The 18,268-nt window shown below is 43.8% G+C and overlaps 1 protein-coding gene across 5 annotated transcripts in view; it reads left to right on the forward strand.

Moving 5' to 3' along the window:
- The window catches only part of pik3c2b (phosphatidylinositol-4-phosphate 3-kinase, catalytic subunit type 2 beta), a 218,279-nt gene that overhangs the window by 137,049 nt on the left and 62,962 nt on the right, over positions 1-18,268 (forward strand). For all 5 annotated transcript variants that reach the window (XM_048553065.2, XM_059653333.1, XM_048553064.2 and 2 more), the window contains 3 exons: positions 1,292-1,414; positions 1,883-2,050; positions 10,029-10,140. In XM_048553065.2, coding sequence (XP_048409022.1) covers positions 1,292-1,414; positions 1,883-2,050; positions 10,029-10,140 — 403 coding nt within the window. The remainder of the gene's footprint in view (positions 1-1,291; positions 1,415-1,882; positions 2,051-10,028; positions 10,141-18,268) is intronic.

Raw genomic sequence — 18,268 nt, forward strand, 5'->3', positions numbered from 1 at the left:
AGTTGCCTGAATGAGTGTAGCTCCAACAATGCTCAAGGAAGTTGACACCATCCAGAACAACGTAGCTTGCTTGATTGGCACCAAATCTACAAATATCCACTCCTTTCACCACCGACGCTCAAGAGAGCGTATGCTATCTCCAAGATACGCTGCAGAAATTCACCAAGCCACTTGAGAACACAACTTCAAAACTCACGACTCCAGCCATCTAGAAGGACAAAGGCAGATAACGCCATTAGCTGCAAGTCCCCGTCCAAGTCACGTACCATTCTGACCTCAACATGATGCTGTTCCCTCAATGTTGCTGGGTCAAAATCCTGGCTTTCTCTCCCTGACAACAATGTGGGTTTACCTGCCGCACATGGACTGCAGCATTTCAAGAAAGCAGCTCACCACCAGTTTTTCAAGGGCAACTGGGAATGGATATCAAAATGCATGTCCAACTGTGACACCCATATAGCATGAGTGAATAAAATTAAAAATTCTCCTCCTGCTGTAATGTGATTTGAACCTATGTCGCCAAACAGGAGCCTGGATTTTGAATTAGCTCTGGTCCAATGATATTACCACTATGCTGCCACCTTCCCTGAATAAGGTAGCCCCCCATTTTAATCCCACTTCTCAGCACCTGACCCATAGCCTTGCAGATTACAGAACTTCAGGCACAAATCCCAGTTCCTTTTAAACAAGTTGGAAGCTTCCATCTCAGCGTCAAATTGGGCATCAAATTCCAGACATGCACAGTCTTCCAGTTGAAAAAAATATTCTCATATCCCCCCCCTAATTCTTCTACCAATCACTTTAATTCTGCGCCGTTGATATTTGTTCTTGACTTGGGGAAACTGGTCTTTCCTGTCCGCTCCATCCAAACTCCTCATTATTTTGGACACTTCGATTAAGTCACCTTTCAGCCTTCTCTCTTCTAAGGAAAATAACCCCAGCCTGTCCAACCTTTCATCGTGCAATTTTTAAGCCCTGGCAACATTGTCATAAATTTTGTCTTCGATTAATTTTTTTGTCATGTTCCAAAACTTAGAAAGGTGCAAAGCAAAGGCCACTGAATGTCATCACTGAATGATGACAATATCTCACAGCCAAATGCACCTTGAAAACATCTTCCACTTTTTGAGTAGGTTTGGATGCAAGCTACTCCAGAAGAAGATAACCAATGTATTTGATCAAAATTAAATACACAAGAACCTTGTGAAGCTTGGAGCTGAATGGAGATCAAGGGTGACAGCAACAGTTGGATTAACGTTAACTTTATTTTTGTTTCCTTCTCTGGCCTCAGCTATGAAGATTTTTATTTGTCATGTGGCCTCAGTCATGGTGGGAAGGAGTTGTGTGGTCAACTACAGACCAAGAAAGCTCATGTCTACAAATACCTGTTCCATCTTCTTATATGGGACCAAAAGTGAGTAAAAGAGACTTTGTTCTGCACATATAAAAGTAAGTTTACTTTCCTAATATGCAATCTGTTGAGTGTAAACAGCTCCCTGAAGCAGTTGGGTTAAATGGCACGTTTCCATGTGGTACGTTCTGTGTAGGTCACTTGTTTTACACAGTTCAGATTTCTAGCTTTAGTTTTATTATATCCTCCTTTCCTGATGTGTGTTGTAGCTCAGTAATGTTAAAAGCACCTCTTTTAAGAGTCCAGTAGCATTAAAACCAACATAAAAACTGTTTATAATTACTTTATAATCACCCCTCATCCACTTTTCCCTGCCTCTCTCAACTTCATAAAGATATTCTGCTCTTAGCTGTTCTTTCAGCGTGGTGACTCTGCACAACTGTCCAATTGCCCTCCAGCCAACTAATCCCAAAGATTTGAAAATGATTAGTTAAACTGGGTTTTAATCTTGTGTTCCTTTGCCTCTTCCAGCATCTGTTTTCCAATTAATATTAATCAGCTGCCACGAGAGACCCTCTTGACACTGACACTGTATGCAATTCCCGTCCCCCCTCCTGGGAGCTCGTCTGAAGGCAACAAGCAGCGACGCACAGCAGAAACAATGGGATGGGTCACCATGCCACTCTTCAACTTCAGACAGTAAGCTTTTGGTTGAAATAAAAGTCAGTGTTCTACCTAAATGTTTCAATACTAATTCAGCAGATAAATAAGCAGCATCTTGATGTTGGATTCAGGGTCTAAGATGGTTTTTAAAATTCTTTTTATTTTTTATTTTGAATGACTCTTTTCCTCTGTGAAAATAATGTATATTTTCCACTGATAAGAGTTCAACCATTTACCTTGTGCATTTGCAAAACAATCTCGCTAATAGCCTACTAAAGTGCTGATACGCAACACTGTTGACTGATTTGCCAACGCTGCAATAAAATGTTGGACTGATTCTGACACTCCGTTGCCTCGAGCTAGTGCAACAGCCCCTGCAGAAGTTCTGGCCTATGACCAATCCCCGCAGAGGTGCTTGCCAGTGGTGGAGTGTATGAGATGTTCTGGAAGGGTTACAGATCTTTTACATTGGTTGTAACCTGTACAGCAGCATTACGTAAGGCACATCATTAGAGATCTGTTATCTCTGTCGATGTGTCAGGAGACTTGAGATTAGAGTCATTAAATTGAGCAACTTCTCAACCTTTGTGGTGTATTGATTGGTCACTGTACGATTGAGTTACCCCCAAGGGAATTCGCACTATATGACAGATTGTCCAGATGTATTTTGTGCTCGGCAGAAATCGCATTGAAACACCGACTATTTCAATTCAAGACAATTCACAGTGTGTGTCTAATGATGGTTGTATTTGTAATCTACAAGGACTTATGATCAGATACAGTAAAGGAAATAACTTTTTACAAAAAGTGAACCACTTCCTTTATTGAAGAGATCATCTTGAGGGTATGCTGCAGCTGTTTTCACATGTACAGGTTTGGAAATGACTCTTGGCAAAAAGCAAAATGATTCAAAGTTTATTGTTCAGTCTATGGTGGTGATATATGTGGGTGTCAGGGTCAGTAGTGGCCATCGGTGAAGCAGACTCAGAAAATAAGAGGTAATAGAGCCAGAACATTGTACAGAGGCTTTTAATGGGCTTGGGGTGCCGGTGAATTTAGAACAAGGACAATAAAGAGCCACCACAAGCCGCAGTATGCAGCTACACCATGTCTCCATTGTAGCTGTAGATTTAAAAATTTATAACAATAGGGTGGTCAAGAAGGCACATGGCATGCTTTCCTTCATTGCGCGGGGTATTGAGTACAAGAGTTGGCAGGTCATGTTGCAGTTGTACAGGACTTTGGTTCGGCCACATTTGGAGTACTGTGTACAGTTCTAGTCGCCACATTACCAAATGGATGTGGATGCTTTGGAGAGGGTGCAGAGGAGGTTCACCAGGATGTTGCCTGGTATGGAGGGTGCTAGCTATAAAGTGAGGGTGAATAGACTAGGATTATTTTCATTAGAAAGACAGAGATTGAGGGGGGACCTGATTGAGGTCTACAAAATCATGAGGGGTATAGACAGGGTGGATAGCAAAAAGCTTTTTCCCAGAGTGGGGGACTCAATTACTAGGGGTCATGAGTTCAAAGTGAGAGGAGGAAAGTTTAAGGGAGATATGCGTGGAAAGTTCTTTACACAGAGGGTGGTGGGTACCTGGAACATGTTGCCCACGGAGGTGGTAGATGCAGACACGTTAGCGTCTTTTAAAATATATTTGGACAGGTACATGGATGGACAGGAAGCAAATGGACACGACCGTTAGAAGACAGATGACTGGATAGACAGAGGATCTTGATCGGTGCAGGCTTGGAGGGCCGAAGGGCCTGTTCCTGTGCTGTAGGTTTCTTTGTTTCTTCTTTTGTTTACAACAAGATGAATGCGACAAAAATAGTCTTGAAAATCGAAAGCATGAGATTTTTCATTAATTGGGGATTTTCTATCATTTGGCATTGTTTTTTTTGCTACGTACCACTGCTCTGCATCTCTCATATTGGGGAAGCAGTGTGTAGTGGTCATGTCACTGGACTAGTAATTCTCAGGATATGGGTTTGAATCCTACTTTGCGAATGCAATTTTAAAAAGTCTGGAAGGAAAGCTAACCAGATGTAACCAGTGTTGATTGTCGTAATAAGTCATCTGGCTCACAATGCCCTTTAGGAAAGTAAACTGACATTTTCATCTGGTCTAGACTACATGTGACTCCAGACCTTCAGCAATGTGGCTGACTCTTAACTGCCTGCTGAGTAACTCAGGATGGGCAATAAACATTGGCTTAGCCAGTGATGCCCACATCCCGTGAATGAATTAAAGACAAATGCAGATGTACAGGTTACAACCAATATAAAAGATCTGTAGCCCTTCCAGAACATCTCATACAGTCCACCACTGGCAAGCACCTCTGCGGGGATTGGTCATAGGCCAGAACTTTTGCAGGGGCTGTTGCACTAGCTCGAGGCAACGGAGTGTCAGTTATGATGTTGCTAAGATGGTGCCTGTTTTGCCACTTCTCTCCTGCTGTGGGAACTGACAACTCGTCCAGTGGATTTTAGCCATGAGTCGATGAGTACCCAACTGTTTATCTGTAGAGGGTGTGGTGGCTGAGCCACATCTTTGAGTTTTGATTTCCTGCTTTAAACGCATCGAAAGATCCCGGCAACTCGAAAAATGGCCATTGAAGAATTTTCTGAACGTACAGTCAGGAAACAAGGGCTTTTTAAAGCCTGGAACATGTAATTAACAGGGTATAGTGTCCAAAGGAATTCCAAACAATATTCGCTGCTGCCTGCAATACACTTTGTAGTAGGAATCTGTGATTTGTAATCAGGAACAGGAAATGTGGTGATCGCTTACTCCAGGAGGACAGTAAAAACAGAGATAATGGGAACTGCAGATGCTGGAGAATCCGAGATAATAAAGTGTGGAGCTGGATGAACACAGCAGGCCAAGCAGCATCTCAGGAGCATGCTGCTTGGCCTGCTGTGTTCATCCAGCCTCACATTTTATTATCTTGGACAGTAAAAACACTTTTATTCCTTTACATGAGTTCATATCCCCATCTTTGATTTGAAATAGTCCAATTTAGCATTTTTATATTAGAGCTGAAATGACTGATCTTGTCATTTCGAAGTGTCTCTGCTAAGCAAGTCATTTGCATATGGAAACCAGATGTTTCAGTCTCTGGTTGGAGTGACCGTAGGTTAGTATCTTGTGTTGAATGCTGCAGAGCAAGCCATATTAAATCATTCCCTGCACACACATTCTGTCTCTTCTTTTTAGTTCCCTTCTCTTCACCCCACCCCCTCTATGTGTCATTCCAAGAGTATTTCTTGTTCAGCTGCTTACTGCACAGATAAACCACACCTCAGTTCACAGTCCGTGGCCAAAATAACAGCTGTGGTACACAAAGCTGCTGAGAAAGAAATGTGCATTGAGTGGTCGCTAGAGAGTTACACAAATATTGAACAAGATCTTAGTTAAGATGTGAGAGTTAAAGGTAAATACAGTAAGAGGCAGGGAACAATGACGAATAAAGATATTGAGGTTCTTGTAAAGAATAACAAAGAGTCAGCTGTTGGGTATCAACAACTGGGATCAAATGAATCTCTTGAAGAGTCTAAATCAGGAAGGCAAAGTGAGGATATGAGATAGCCTTGGCAGATAAGACTAAGGATAATCCAAAGAGATTCTGCATGTACATTAAGAACAAACAAGCAACTAGAGAGAGAGTAGGGCCCCTCAAAGATTAATAAGATTATCTTTGTGTTGAACTTAAGGAGATGGGAAAGCTATTAAATGAATACTTCACATCAGTTTTTACTGTGGAGAAAGAAATGGAAGCTAGAGATCTCCAGGAAATAAATATTGACGTTTTGAAAACAGTTCACGTTACAGAAGAGAACGTGCTGGAGGTCTTAGAGAACATGAAAGTGGATAAATCTCCTGGACCTGATTAAGTGTCCCCAGGACATTGTGGCAAGTTAGCAAAGGGATTGCAGGCACCTAGGAGTAATATTTGTACCATCTATAACCACAGTGAGATACTGCAGGACTGGAGCATGGTTAATGTTGTGACTTTATTTAAGAAAGGCTATAAGGAGAAGCCCGGGAACTATATACCTATGAGTCTGACATTGGTGATGGATAAGTTGTTGGAGGTGATTCTAAAAGGTAGGATTTGCATGCATTTGGAGAGGCAAAGAATGATTAAGGATAGTCAACGTGGTTTTGTGCAAGGGAAATCGTGTCTCACGAACTTGATTTTTTTTAAGGAATGACTAAAAAGATTGATTAGGGCAGAGGAGTAGATGTTGTTTACCTGGAGTTTATTAAAGCCTTTGATAAGGTTCCGCATGGTGGTCTAATTAGTGAAGTTAGATCACATGGGATTCAGGGTGAGCTTGTGAATTGGATACAAAATTGCCTTCACAATAAGAGACAGAGGATGCTGGTAGGGGGTTGTTTTTCAGACTGGAAGCCTGTGGCCAGCAATGTTCCATAGGCATCAGTACTGGCTCCACTTTTATCATTCATGTAAATGATTTGGGTGCGAACATAGGAGGTATGGTTAGTAGGTTTGCTGATGACATCAAAATTGGTGGTATAGTGGGCAATGAAGAAGGTTATCTATGATCACAAAGAGATCCTGATCAATTGGGTCAGTGGGCTGAGGAGTGGCAGATGAAGTTTAATTTGGATAAATCCGAGGTTTTGCAGTTTGGTGAAACAAACCATGGTGTGACAATGGACAGTTTTGCAGAAATGCGAGACCTAGGGGTTCAGGTACGTAATTCTTTGAAATTAGAGACACAAGAAGGCATTTAGCACACTTGTCTTCATTGCTGAAACTTTTGAGTATAGGAGTTGGGATGTTATTTGAGGTTGTACAGAATATAGGTAGTACTGGGGTACTTTGTGCCATTCTGGTTGTTTTACAGGAAAGAATATCAAGCTGTAGAGTGTTTAGAATAGATTTACCAGGATGCTGCCAGGAATGGAGGCTGGATAGGCAGTGATTTTTTTCTACAGGAGCCTAGGAGGTTGAGGGGTGACTTTTGTAGAGGTCTATAAAATCATGAGCTAAGGTAAATAGCAAAGGCCTTTTTCCTAAAGTGGGGAGTTCAAAATTGGGGGGCATATTTTTAATGGTGAGAGGGAAAATGATTTAATAAAAGACCCGAGGGGCAACTTTTTTTTAACACAGAGTGGTTAGCGTGTGGAATGAACTGCCAGAGGAAGTGGTGGATGCAGGTGAAGTTACAATGTTTAAAGGACATTTGGATAAACACATGAGCAGGAAATGTTTGGAGCTGTATGGGCCAAACGCAGGCAGGTGGGACTTGTTTAGTTTGGGAACATGGTTGGCGTGGACTAGTTAGACTGAGCGTCAGTTTCCATGCTGTATAATTCTATGAGAGAGATAAAGGGGCGCTTGCTGTCCGTTTGAAATTCTGGACATGTCTATCAATGCAATGTTTTAAGGAAATATTTATTTGCATGGCCAGCTTAATTGTTGAGGTGGAACTGCAGGCAAAATATTTTCCAGCTTTGCATCCTACAGGAACATGCACTGATAACAAAAGATTAAAAGTAGAGCAAAGGTCATTGCTTTGTACCATCACTGTCTCTCAATCTGGTCTTTGAATGACATTCCTCATTTGCTTGAAGCTTTCGGCTGTTTCCTTTTTCACGCATTGAACTGACAGCTGTTTGTAACAAATACAAGAGTGAACGAATATATTCCTTCTGGGATCCTTACGTCTGGCAAAAGGGGAATTTAATCCTACCTGTTAGAACTGAATCGTACCTTCAAAATGTTTACTCCGCACTCAGTCTCTGTCCTTCTATTTGGTTAGAGCAAAGGTGCCCTCTTCTGTTGGAACAAAGCCAGTACTCTGAGGCTCTCGATTCATTTGATCTTTACAGCGTGAGCTAGGTTCTTGATTTTTAAGCTTTTTGATCTCTACGGGGTGAGTCGTTGGGGGAGCACAGCTAGGATTATCAGACAATTTACAACTATGGTAACAACTGAGCAACCCGTGGAGCGGTTTTAGTTTCTGGGAATCATCACTCCTGTGATGACAACTTGGCTGTCTCACTCAGCAGATAAGCTGACCACAAACAGACTTAATTGAGGACATGTTACAGCAGCCTGTTCATTACCTGTTCCTTTACTGCACAATGATGTGACCTGGTTTTTAGGCAGCACAGCGAGTTGAGAAGAAGTGTAAAAAATATGAAACGCAATCAGATTGTTGCAACTTACCACCCCATATGTGAAGGAACAGAAGGAGCAATATTTCCAGTGGCAACCTTCACCAACTTTGATTTGAAAGGGGGACAAATCATTTTTTTAAAATACTGACTGATTTGCTGTTTAGTTTCAGTGTCCTGCCTTTATTTTTGCAGCTCAGTTTATCCTAACTGCACTGATGCTGCTTACTGTACCTAACTTACGTCATTTAATTAGGGGCTCAGATAGTTTAAATATCTTCAAATTAAATCCTGACTTTGTTTTGGTTCTGGTTCCTATTTAATCGATTCTCCAAGTTTTGATGATGTGGCCATCAGCATTCTGATCTGCTAAGTATCTGCACAGTTCCTTACACCCTTGAGCCCCTTAATAGAGTGAGTTATTTTGTTTCTTTATGTGGCACAGGTAAGAATAAGGGAACAAAAAGCATCGATCAGAAACCAAAATTTTTGACATTCGAACAAGAATATTGGGCTCCTGAATTGCAAAATTTCATTCTGTTCACAAAGAATAATTTTAAGATGTTTACTCCTTTTGATTTCCTCCTCCTCTAACTTCTGTGATGAGGCAGTTTGAAGGGCATTTCAAAACTTGGGTACCCCAGAGAAAGTTCATCATCCCCCTCTAGTTAGAGCACAGGGATTTGAAGAGTTTGTGATGGGAATGGAGGAAGGTCCATGATAGGACAGAGAAAGAAAAACCCAACGGATGCTCGAAAAACAAACTTGCATTTATATAACACCTACACAACCTTGGAACAAGCTGATTTTCAGCCAATGAGTTCACAGAACATAGACCTGTACAGCACAGTACAGGCCACTCGGCCCACGATGTTGTGCCGAACTTTTACCCTAAACCAAAGGTCTATCTAACCTCCACCCCTACCTTATACTATCATCCATATGTTTATTTAATAGCCACTTAAATGCCCCTAATGAGGCCAACTCCACTACCCTCTCCGGCAATGCATTCCACGCCCCTACCACTTTGAGTAAAGAACCTATCTCTGACGTCTCCTCCCTATCTACCTCCACTCACTTTAAAACTATGTCCCCCTCATAATAGCTACCTCCACCCTAGGAAAAAGTCTCTGGCTGTCCACTCTGATCATTAATGTACACCTAGTTCTTGTGAAGCATGGTCATTCTTGTAGTGTTGGAGGTACAGCAGCCGTTTTGCAATTCACAAGCTCCCACCACCAACAAGGTGAGAATGGTGCAATAATTTGCTTTAGTGATTAATGGGTAAACAATAAGTGATTGATATAGATGCCAAGAAGAACACCCCCTCTTCTTCAAATGGTTCCCTTGGACCTTTTATGTTTGCCTGAGCGAGCCTCCCTTTAAAGTTATAGGGTCATAGAGATATACAACGTGGAGTTGATCTTTTCCTTGATGCTGCAATGATTTTATGTCCCATTCACCAGAACGTAAGTTAAGCATGACAGAACAAAATGAGAGCAACCACTAGAGTTATTGAGTCATACAGCACAGAAACAGACCCTCCGGTCCAACTAGTCCATGCCGACCATACTCCCAAACTAACCTAGTCCCACCTGCCTTCTCCTGGCCCATATCCCTCCAAACATTTCCTATCAACATGTCCATCCAAATGCCTTTTAAATGTTGTAATTGTACCTGCACCCCCTGAGCCATGGCTGGTGCCTAATTATAACAGTGACCGCATTTTGATTTTAGAAAAACATTTAATTGGCTTGAAAGTTCATTCGATGTCCTAGGGTTATGCAAAGCCTGATATAAAAGTAAACTTTTGTTGTAGAACGACAGATAATCAATATGTTTTCTTGCTTTGTTCTACAGTGTGCTGTCATGTGGGAGAAAGCTGCTTGGTCTATGGCCATCCTGCCAACGAACAATCCTCACCACACTGACTGCCTGCAATTTCATCCAGCCAGACAGTGTTATCTTACAGGTAGGACAAACCAAATCAAACTCAGTCAAGAACTGAGCAACCATGCTTGCTAAGTGTCTCAAAATTCCTCCCTGTTCAACACTTTATATGTTTTTGCAAGTATGTGCATTTGATTGTTCACGGGTAACATTTTGGAACTATTTTTACTACAGGAATACATTCCCACTCTTGCTGAGGTTATCATTAAGGCCCTGCCTTCTCGTTCTCAACCCTCGTCTGAGGTGTAGTGACCCTCAGGTTAAACCATCACCGGTCAGTGCTCTCCCTCTCCCTCTCTCGCTCTATAATGAGCGAGAACAGCCTTTGGACTTTGGTGACTTCACTTTTTAACCTCTTACACAATTCAAACATTTTAGTATACCAACTCTAGCACAGGATAGTTGGACTCAGAGGCGTGTTACAGTTCTGCGATACTATGTAAACAAACAATGTACTGTACAATTTCCTTTCTGGTAGCTCCTAGAATGAAGGGAGCTAATGCCCTCAGGAGACCCTGAGATGGAAAGAAGAAAGTTGGATTCCAATACTTGCAGACAAGTTGCATTTAAATGGTCCCTCTCGTGCAGAGATGTAAGGAGAAATGTTTAAACAAATCAAGGAAAGGAACATAAGAGATATATTTATAAAAATTTGGCTGTAGAGGGTTGTAAGGAAAGTTCAGAGGTAATAACTTCCAGGGAGAATAGTCAAATGATTGGTACCATAAGTCACTGAAGGCCTGACCCACCAGCTGTAGGGTAAATGGTTGCAGAAGAAGCAGAGGTCAGAGGAATGAAGAGAGTAGAGATATTATAGAAGTTAAGAGGAGGGGGACACTTAAAAGATAAGGAGAGACTAGAACATGAGGATAATGGAGTATCATGATTTGGAATGTGATAGTACATTCTGACAGAATTGTGAAATTTATGGATGTCAAGATGTACATTATCATGACAAATGGGGGGTAGAGGACGGGCTGTGATGTTTAAAGAATCATTTGGTAATATGTAAAATAAAAAGCTTGGGATTGTCTTTGTACTTGCAAATGCATGTGGTGGGTCATGGAAATGTTAGAAGTGGTTTTTGTAATGAAGATGGTCTGAGGTCCAAAATTCAGCAAGATAATTGAGAGGCATTAGAGGAAGATAATTTGAGATGACAAAATGTGGAGCTGGATGAACACAGCAGGTCAAGCAGCATCTTAGGAGCACAAAAGCTGACGTTTCGGGCCTAGGCCCTTCATCAGAAAAAAGTGGAGGATAATTCATTGTGTTTATTATGTGGTTAAGTGGAAAGGAATTTGAAGTCCCAAATTTTTGACTCAGCAAAATTTCTGCCACTGACCATGACATTTTATTCTCTTGGCAAAAAGACTGTACCGCCCGTTAAACAGAACTTCATGCTGTTGGAAGTGAGATATTCAAAATGATAGAACAGAAGTAGTACTCTGTCGGGTTGTTTTATATTTCAAGTGATTGCTGACTACGGAAGAATTTGAACTGACTATATAATTTTGTTTCCACTGGGAGAGCATTATTGCTTCTATTTTCTGCTGGAATATTTTGTTTAGAGTTACATTGCTGTCCCGCGCTACTGTTCTTCCACTGTGCTCATAAAACCTTTACAGCAAAATTCTGGCACCCAAAAAAAGGTACTTTTTATTTATAGGCATAATTCTTTGAAAAATTAACAGGGTGTTGCACGCTTGTCACATAGGGGTTTTGTGTTCTCCAACCAGTCAGGGTGCTGGCTGAGGATTCGTACATTCTTCTAATATTCGCAACCCCCACCCCACCCCGCCAAAATAGTGAAAACATATAGTTGAAAAGATCTTCCATTGTGACGTAAAATGAAGTGTGTGGTATTACAATTTGTCATAAAAACGCTGAGAATTTCTAGTGGGAGCAAGGCCTTAGAAATCTGCTGGCTTCTGGTTGAAGGTATTATAATGTTGTTGGCTTTTTACCAAACAACTGTTTTCTGTTTTGAGCAGTGTCATATTTTTGTAAAAGGCAGTCAAGTGTTAACTGCATACTTGTTGTCCTGATGCCTTGCACCCTGAAATTTGAGATCACACATAGTCTCCTGATGAAGTAAGGTCACAGATCTGAGCATGCCGTTGGAATTCAGTCCTCCCTCCGTAGCCTTGGCTTCCAGCCTTGTTTCTTTTGTTGTAGTTCAAATTTTTTGAAGTGAAGCAGAGCAGTAAACCTACCCTACTGGTAGGAGGGTGTAATTACAATGTGACAGGTTTGCATCGGCAGTGCTCATTTGAAATGTTGACATGGAAATTTTATAATGAAATATGTTCACATCAAAGTACAACATAAGTCATGGTGGTGTAAGGTAAGGCTTAGTAGACCAGAAATTTACACAGAAGTATTATCTCCAATGCATCCATAAATTGATTACTTTCCCCAGTGCATATTGCATTCATAGAACAAGAAAGTAGGTAAGTGACCCACTCAGATCTTTACTGGAAATAGTTTGGACCTGACTGCAGATGTGTTCACCAGAAAAAAAAACCTGAATGAACTTCCCTTCCTTTTAACTCCTCAGTTGCTTCTCACACCATTTCAGTGGATCAGAGTAGTACTGTAGCATTTTAGTTACTACAAGTGTACTCTAAATGCACCAAACTAAAATCTCTGCCATAAAACAATTGCAAGTTGATGCCATTTAACAGTAGTTTTTTTTGACATCTTTGAATCAGTAGCAACTTTGGAATTGTTTTTGTTTTAACATCTTTAAATGAGTAGCAACTTTGATGGAACTGTAAACCACAAGGTAGTTCTGGAAATGTAGATTGGTTATAGCACAGGAGGAGGCTATTTGGCTGGTCTTATTTGTGACGGCTGTCTGCAAGAGTGATCTACATAATGCCATTTTCTCACTTGTATCCTATAGCCCTCCACCTTTCTCCTTTTGGATAATGATCAATACCCTTTTGAATGCCTCGATTGAATCTGCTTCCACCGTGACCTTGGATAGTGTAATCCAAATTCAAGCTGCATGAAAACATTTTCCTTGTGTGTTACCATTGCTTCTTTTGCCAGTTGCATTAAACCCATGCCCCCTAGTTCTTGAACCTTCTAGCAATGGGAACAGTACCACCCTCTCTGCTCTGTCCGGACCGCTCATGATTTTGAATGCCTTCATCATGTCTCCACTGTATGGTGTGTTCTGATATTTTTGAGTGCTGTGTTCTGATCAGATAACTGAGCCCTGCCGCATCTTCACCATCCCCCCAGACCTCCCACTGACTGAGGACGAACGGTCAGTCCTTAGCAAGGGGCTCACCTTTGTCCCCCTACAACCACACATCAACGAATACCAGTCACGGTCGGACATAGAGCAGTTTTTCCGCCGTCTTCGCCTCCATGCCTACTTCTTCAACCGGGAACCTAACCCTCCTTCCACTGACCCCTTCACCCGCTTCCAACACAAGTCCTCCTCCTGGACACCACCCCCAGGCCTCCTACCCTCCCTCGACCTCTTCATCTCCAACTGCCGTCGAGACATCAACCGCCTCAACCTCTCCACCCCTCTCACCCACTCCAACCTCTCCCCCGCAGAACGGGCAGCCCTCCGCTCCCTCCGCTCCAACCCCAACCTCACCATCAAACCCGCAGACAAGGGTGGCGCAGTGGTAGTATGGCGCACTGACCTCTACATCGCCGAGGCCAGACGCCAACTCTCCGACACCACCTCCTACCGCCTCCTCGATCATGACCCCACACCCGAGCACCAAACCATCATCTCCAACACCATTCACGACCTCATCACCTCAGGGGACCTCCCACCCACAGCCTCCAACCTCATTGTTCCCCAACCCCGCACGGCCCGTTTCTATCTCCTTCCCAAAATCCACAAACCTGCCTGCCCTGGTCGACCCATCGTCTCAGCCTGCTCCTGCCCCACCGAACTCATCTCCACCTATCTGGACTCCATTTTCTCCCCTTTGGTCCAGGAACTCCCCACCTACGTCCGTGACACCACCCACGCCCTCCACCTCCTCCAGGACTTCCAATTCCCTGGCCCCCAACACCTCATATTCACCATGGACGTCCAGTCCCTGTACACCTGCATTCCGCATGGAGATGGCCTCAAGGCCCTCCGCTTCTTCCTGTCCCGCAGGCCCGACCAGTCCCCCTCCACCGACACTCTCATCCGCCTAGCTGAACTCGTCCTCACACTCAACAACTTCTCTTTTGACTCCTCCCACTTCCTACAGACTAAGGGGGTGGCCATGGGCACCCGCATGGGCCCCAGCTATGCCTGCCTCTTTGTAGGTTACGTGGAACAGTCCCTCTTCCGCACCTACACAGACCCCAAACCCCACCTCTTCCTCCGGTACATTGATGACTGTATCGGCGCCGCCTCTTGCTCCCCAGAGGAGCTCGAACAGTTCATCCACTTCACCAACACCTTCCACCCCAACCTTCAGTTCACCTGGGCCATCTCCAGCACATCCCTCACCTTCCTGGACCTCTCAGTCTCCATCTTAGGCAACCAGCTTGTAACTGATGTCCATTTCAAGCCCACCGACTCCCACAGCTACCTAGAATACACCTCCTCCCACCTACCCTCCTGCAAAAATTCCATCCCCTATTCCCAATTCTTCCGCCTCCGCCGCATCTGCTCCCACGACAAGACATTCCACTCCCGCATATCCCAGATGTCCAAGTTCTTTAAGGGCCGCAACTTTCCCCCCACGGTGATTGAGAACGCCCTTGACCGCGTCTCCCGCATTTCCCGCGACACATCCCTCACACCCCGCCCCCGCCACAACCACCCCAAGAGGATCCCCCTCGTTCTCACACACCACCCTACCAACCTCCGGATACAATGCATTATCCTCCGACACTTCCGCCATTTACAATCCGACCCCACCACCCAAGACATTTTTCCATCCCCTCCCCTGTCTGCTTTCCGGAGAGACCACTCTCTCCGTGACTCCCTTGTTCGCTCCACACTGCCCTCCAACCCCACCACACCCGGCACCTTCCCCTGCAACCGCAGGAAATGCTACACTTGTCCCCACACCTCCTCCCTCACCCTCACCCTCACCCCCATCCCAGGCCCCAAGATGACATTACACATCAAGCAGAGGTTCACCTGCACATCTGCCAATGTGGTATACTGCATCCACTGTACCCGGTGCGGCTTCTTCTACATTGGGGAAACCAAGCGGAGGCTTGGGGACCGCTTTGCAGAACACCTCCGCTCAGTTCGCAAAAAACAACTGTACCTCCCAGTCGCAAACCATTTCCACTCCCCCTCCCATTCTCTTGATGACATGTCCATCATGGGCCTCCTGCACTGCAACAATGATGCCACCCGAAGGTTGCAGGAACAGCAACTCCTATTCCGCCTGGGAACCCTGCAGCCATATGGTATCAATGTGGACTTCACCAGTTTCAAAATCTCCCCTTCCCCCACTGCATCCCTCAACCAGCCCAGTTCGTCCCCTCCCCCCACTGCACCACACAACCAGCCCAGCTCTTCCCCCCCCCCCCACCCCACCCACTGCATCCCAAAACCAGTCCAACCTGTCTCTGCCTCCCTAACCGGTTCTTCCTCTCACCCATCCCTTCCTCCCACCCCAAGCCGCACCCCCCGCTACCTACTAACCTCATCCCACCTCCTTGACCTGTCCGTCTTCCCTGGACTGACCTATCCCCTCCCTACCTCCCCACCTACACTCTCTCCACCTATCTTCTTTACTCTCCATCTTCGGTCCGCCTCCCCCTCTCTCCCTATTTATTCCAGTTCCCTCCCCCCATCCCCCTCTCTGATGAAGGGTCTAGGCCCGAAACGTCAGCTTTTGTGCTCCTGAGATGCTGCTTGGCCTGCTGTGTTCGTCCAGCCTCACATTTTATTATCTTGGAATCTCCAGCATCTGCAGTTCCCATTATCTCTCAATTTATTGCTTCTGTCTCTTCCATAATAATCCAGACTGCATGCAATCGGGATCTTTGAAGGCCCCACATCTGGGTTTCTCCAAGTCTGCCCTCGTTTATAGACTTTATTATGTTCTTTGTCCATCCATACATTATCCATTGCCTTATATTTGTGTCTTTGATCTTAGACTGCATACAGTCAAATTACTATTCTCGAATATTTGAAATTGTATTGTGAAGTAAGGTGATGTAGCTATTTACTAAAATTATGGAAATTGATTTAAATATTAATTGTATTCATACAGGATAAGTTTTATTGGCCTGGCTAAAGTTTGGTGCCTGTTTGTGCATTTTAACTCCTTCACTAACAAGGAGAAACTTGTATTCATGTAGCACTTTTCATGATGTCGGGATGGTGCAGTATATTTTGCAGCTGTTGCAGCTCTTGGGATACATTAGTCTATAAATACAGAGTAGTGAGATAATGTGATTCATTGATAAACGGAGACCTCCCAGAATCATCTTGTAGTAATGCCATGGGAACTCTTATTTTCACCCGAGAGGGCAGAAATGACTTTGGTTTAGTGTCTCGTATTTGAAGGCCAAACCTTCAAAAACACAATGCTGCAAGCGTCAGCCTGGATTGAACACTCAAGTATCTAGAGTGGGACTTGAACTCTCTCTCTTCTGATTCAGAGGCAATTACTATTAGATGACGTTCTGAATAAAACACTGTCTGTACTGTTTTAATGATGTGGAGGTGTTGGTGTTGGACTGGGGTGGATGAGGTCAGAAGTCACACAACAGCAGGTTATAGTCCAACAGGTTTATTTGAAATCACAGCTTTCAGAGCGTTGCTCCTTGTTCACATGGAGTGAAGAGATGCAAACAGGCACACAACGTATAGGCAGAGATCAGAGGATCGTACAAATGGTGTGAGTGGAATGTCAGCAGACTGAATAGTAAGTCACTGCAGATGATCAAAAGTGTCAGGTAGTGTGAGTAAAGTGTCAATAGCTGAATAGCAAGTGAAGGGATGACCTATAATCTGAGTGAATAAGGCAGAGAGATAATTTTTAAAAAAATACAAATAAAGTGGTGCACTAAACAAACCAAACTGCTGGAATAACATGACAGGTTTAAGAGTTGCATGCTGAAGGTTTAACCAAAGTAGTAAGTAATCCAAAACTGCACAAATTAATTAAGACAGAGAGATCATAACAAATTATCAAGGTGATGGTGTCAAAACAGGACAGTAAGGAAGATTTTATAGATGCAGAACATGTGGTGGGGGTCACATGTAACGCAACATGAACACAAGATCATGGTTGAGACCATCTAATAGGTACAGAATTTGGCTGTAAGTTTCTGCTCGGTGATCCTGTGTTGTGTATCTCACAGACCGCTGTGGGGACACTTACTCAATGATCCGTGTCTGAATGCCCTCGACCTCTGAAGTGACCCCCACTGGGGAAGAACATTCCTGTCTGGCGATAGTTGCGTGGTGCCCATTCATTTGTTACTGTAGCACCTGCATGGTCTCGCCAATGTACCATGCCTCAGGGCATGCTTGCCTGCAGCGTATGAAGTAGACAACGTTGCCTGAGTCACATGAGTATCTGCCATGTATGTGGTGTGTGGTGTTCCCACGTGTGATGGTAGTGTCCATGTTAATAATCTGGCATGTCTTGCACAGATTGCTTTTAGAGGGTTGTGTGATCTTGTGGTCAATGCCATTCTCAAGGCTGGAGTAGTTTGCTGCGAATGATGGTCTATTTAAGGTTTGGTGGTTGTTTGAAGATGAGAAGTGGAGGCGTAAGGATGATCTTGGCGAGTGTTCATTGTCATCGATGACATGTTGAAAGCTGTGAAGAGCATGGCGTAATTTCTACGCTCCAAATAAGTACTGAACAGCGAAGGATACTCTGTTAGTCGTGCCCTGTGTTAGCCTTCTGAGGAGGTTGTTGGAGTTTCTTGCTGTGGCACGTCGGAACTGGTGATCGATGAGTTGAGCATCGTATCCCATTCTTATGAGGGCACCTTTTAGCATCTTAAGGCCTCCGTCGCATTCCTGTTTTTCTGAGCAGATTATGTATATATGCAGGGCTTGTCCAAAGGAGATGTTTAGGATGGAAGCTAGAAAAGTACAGCATCATGAGGTTATCCGTGGGCTTGTGGTAGAGTGGGGCACTGAGCTGTCCATCATTGATGGTCAAAGAGCGAGACGACTGATTTTGAAGAGTAGT

This window comes from Stegostoma tigrinum, chromosome 21 (assembly GCF_030684315.1).
Source record: "Stegostoma tigrinum isolate sSteTig4 chromosome 21, sSteTig4.hap1, whole genome shotgun sequence".
NCBI lineage: Eukaryota > Metazoa > Chordata > Chondrichthyes > Orectolobiformes > Stegostomatidae > Stegostoma > Stegostoma tigrinum.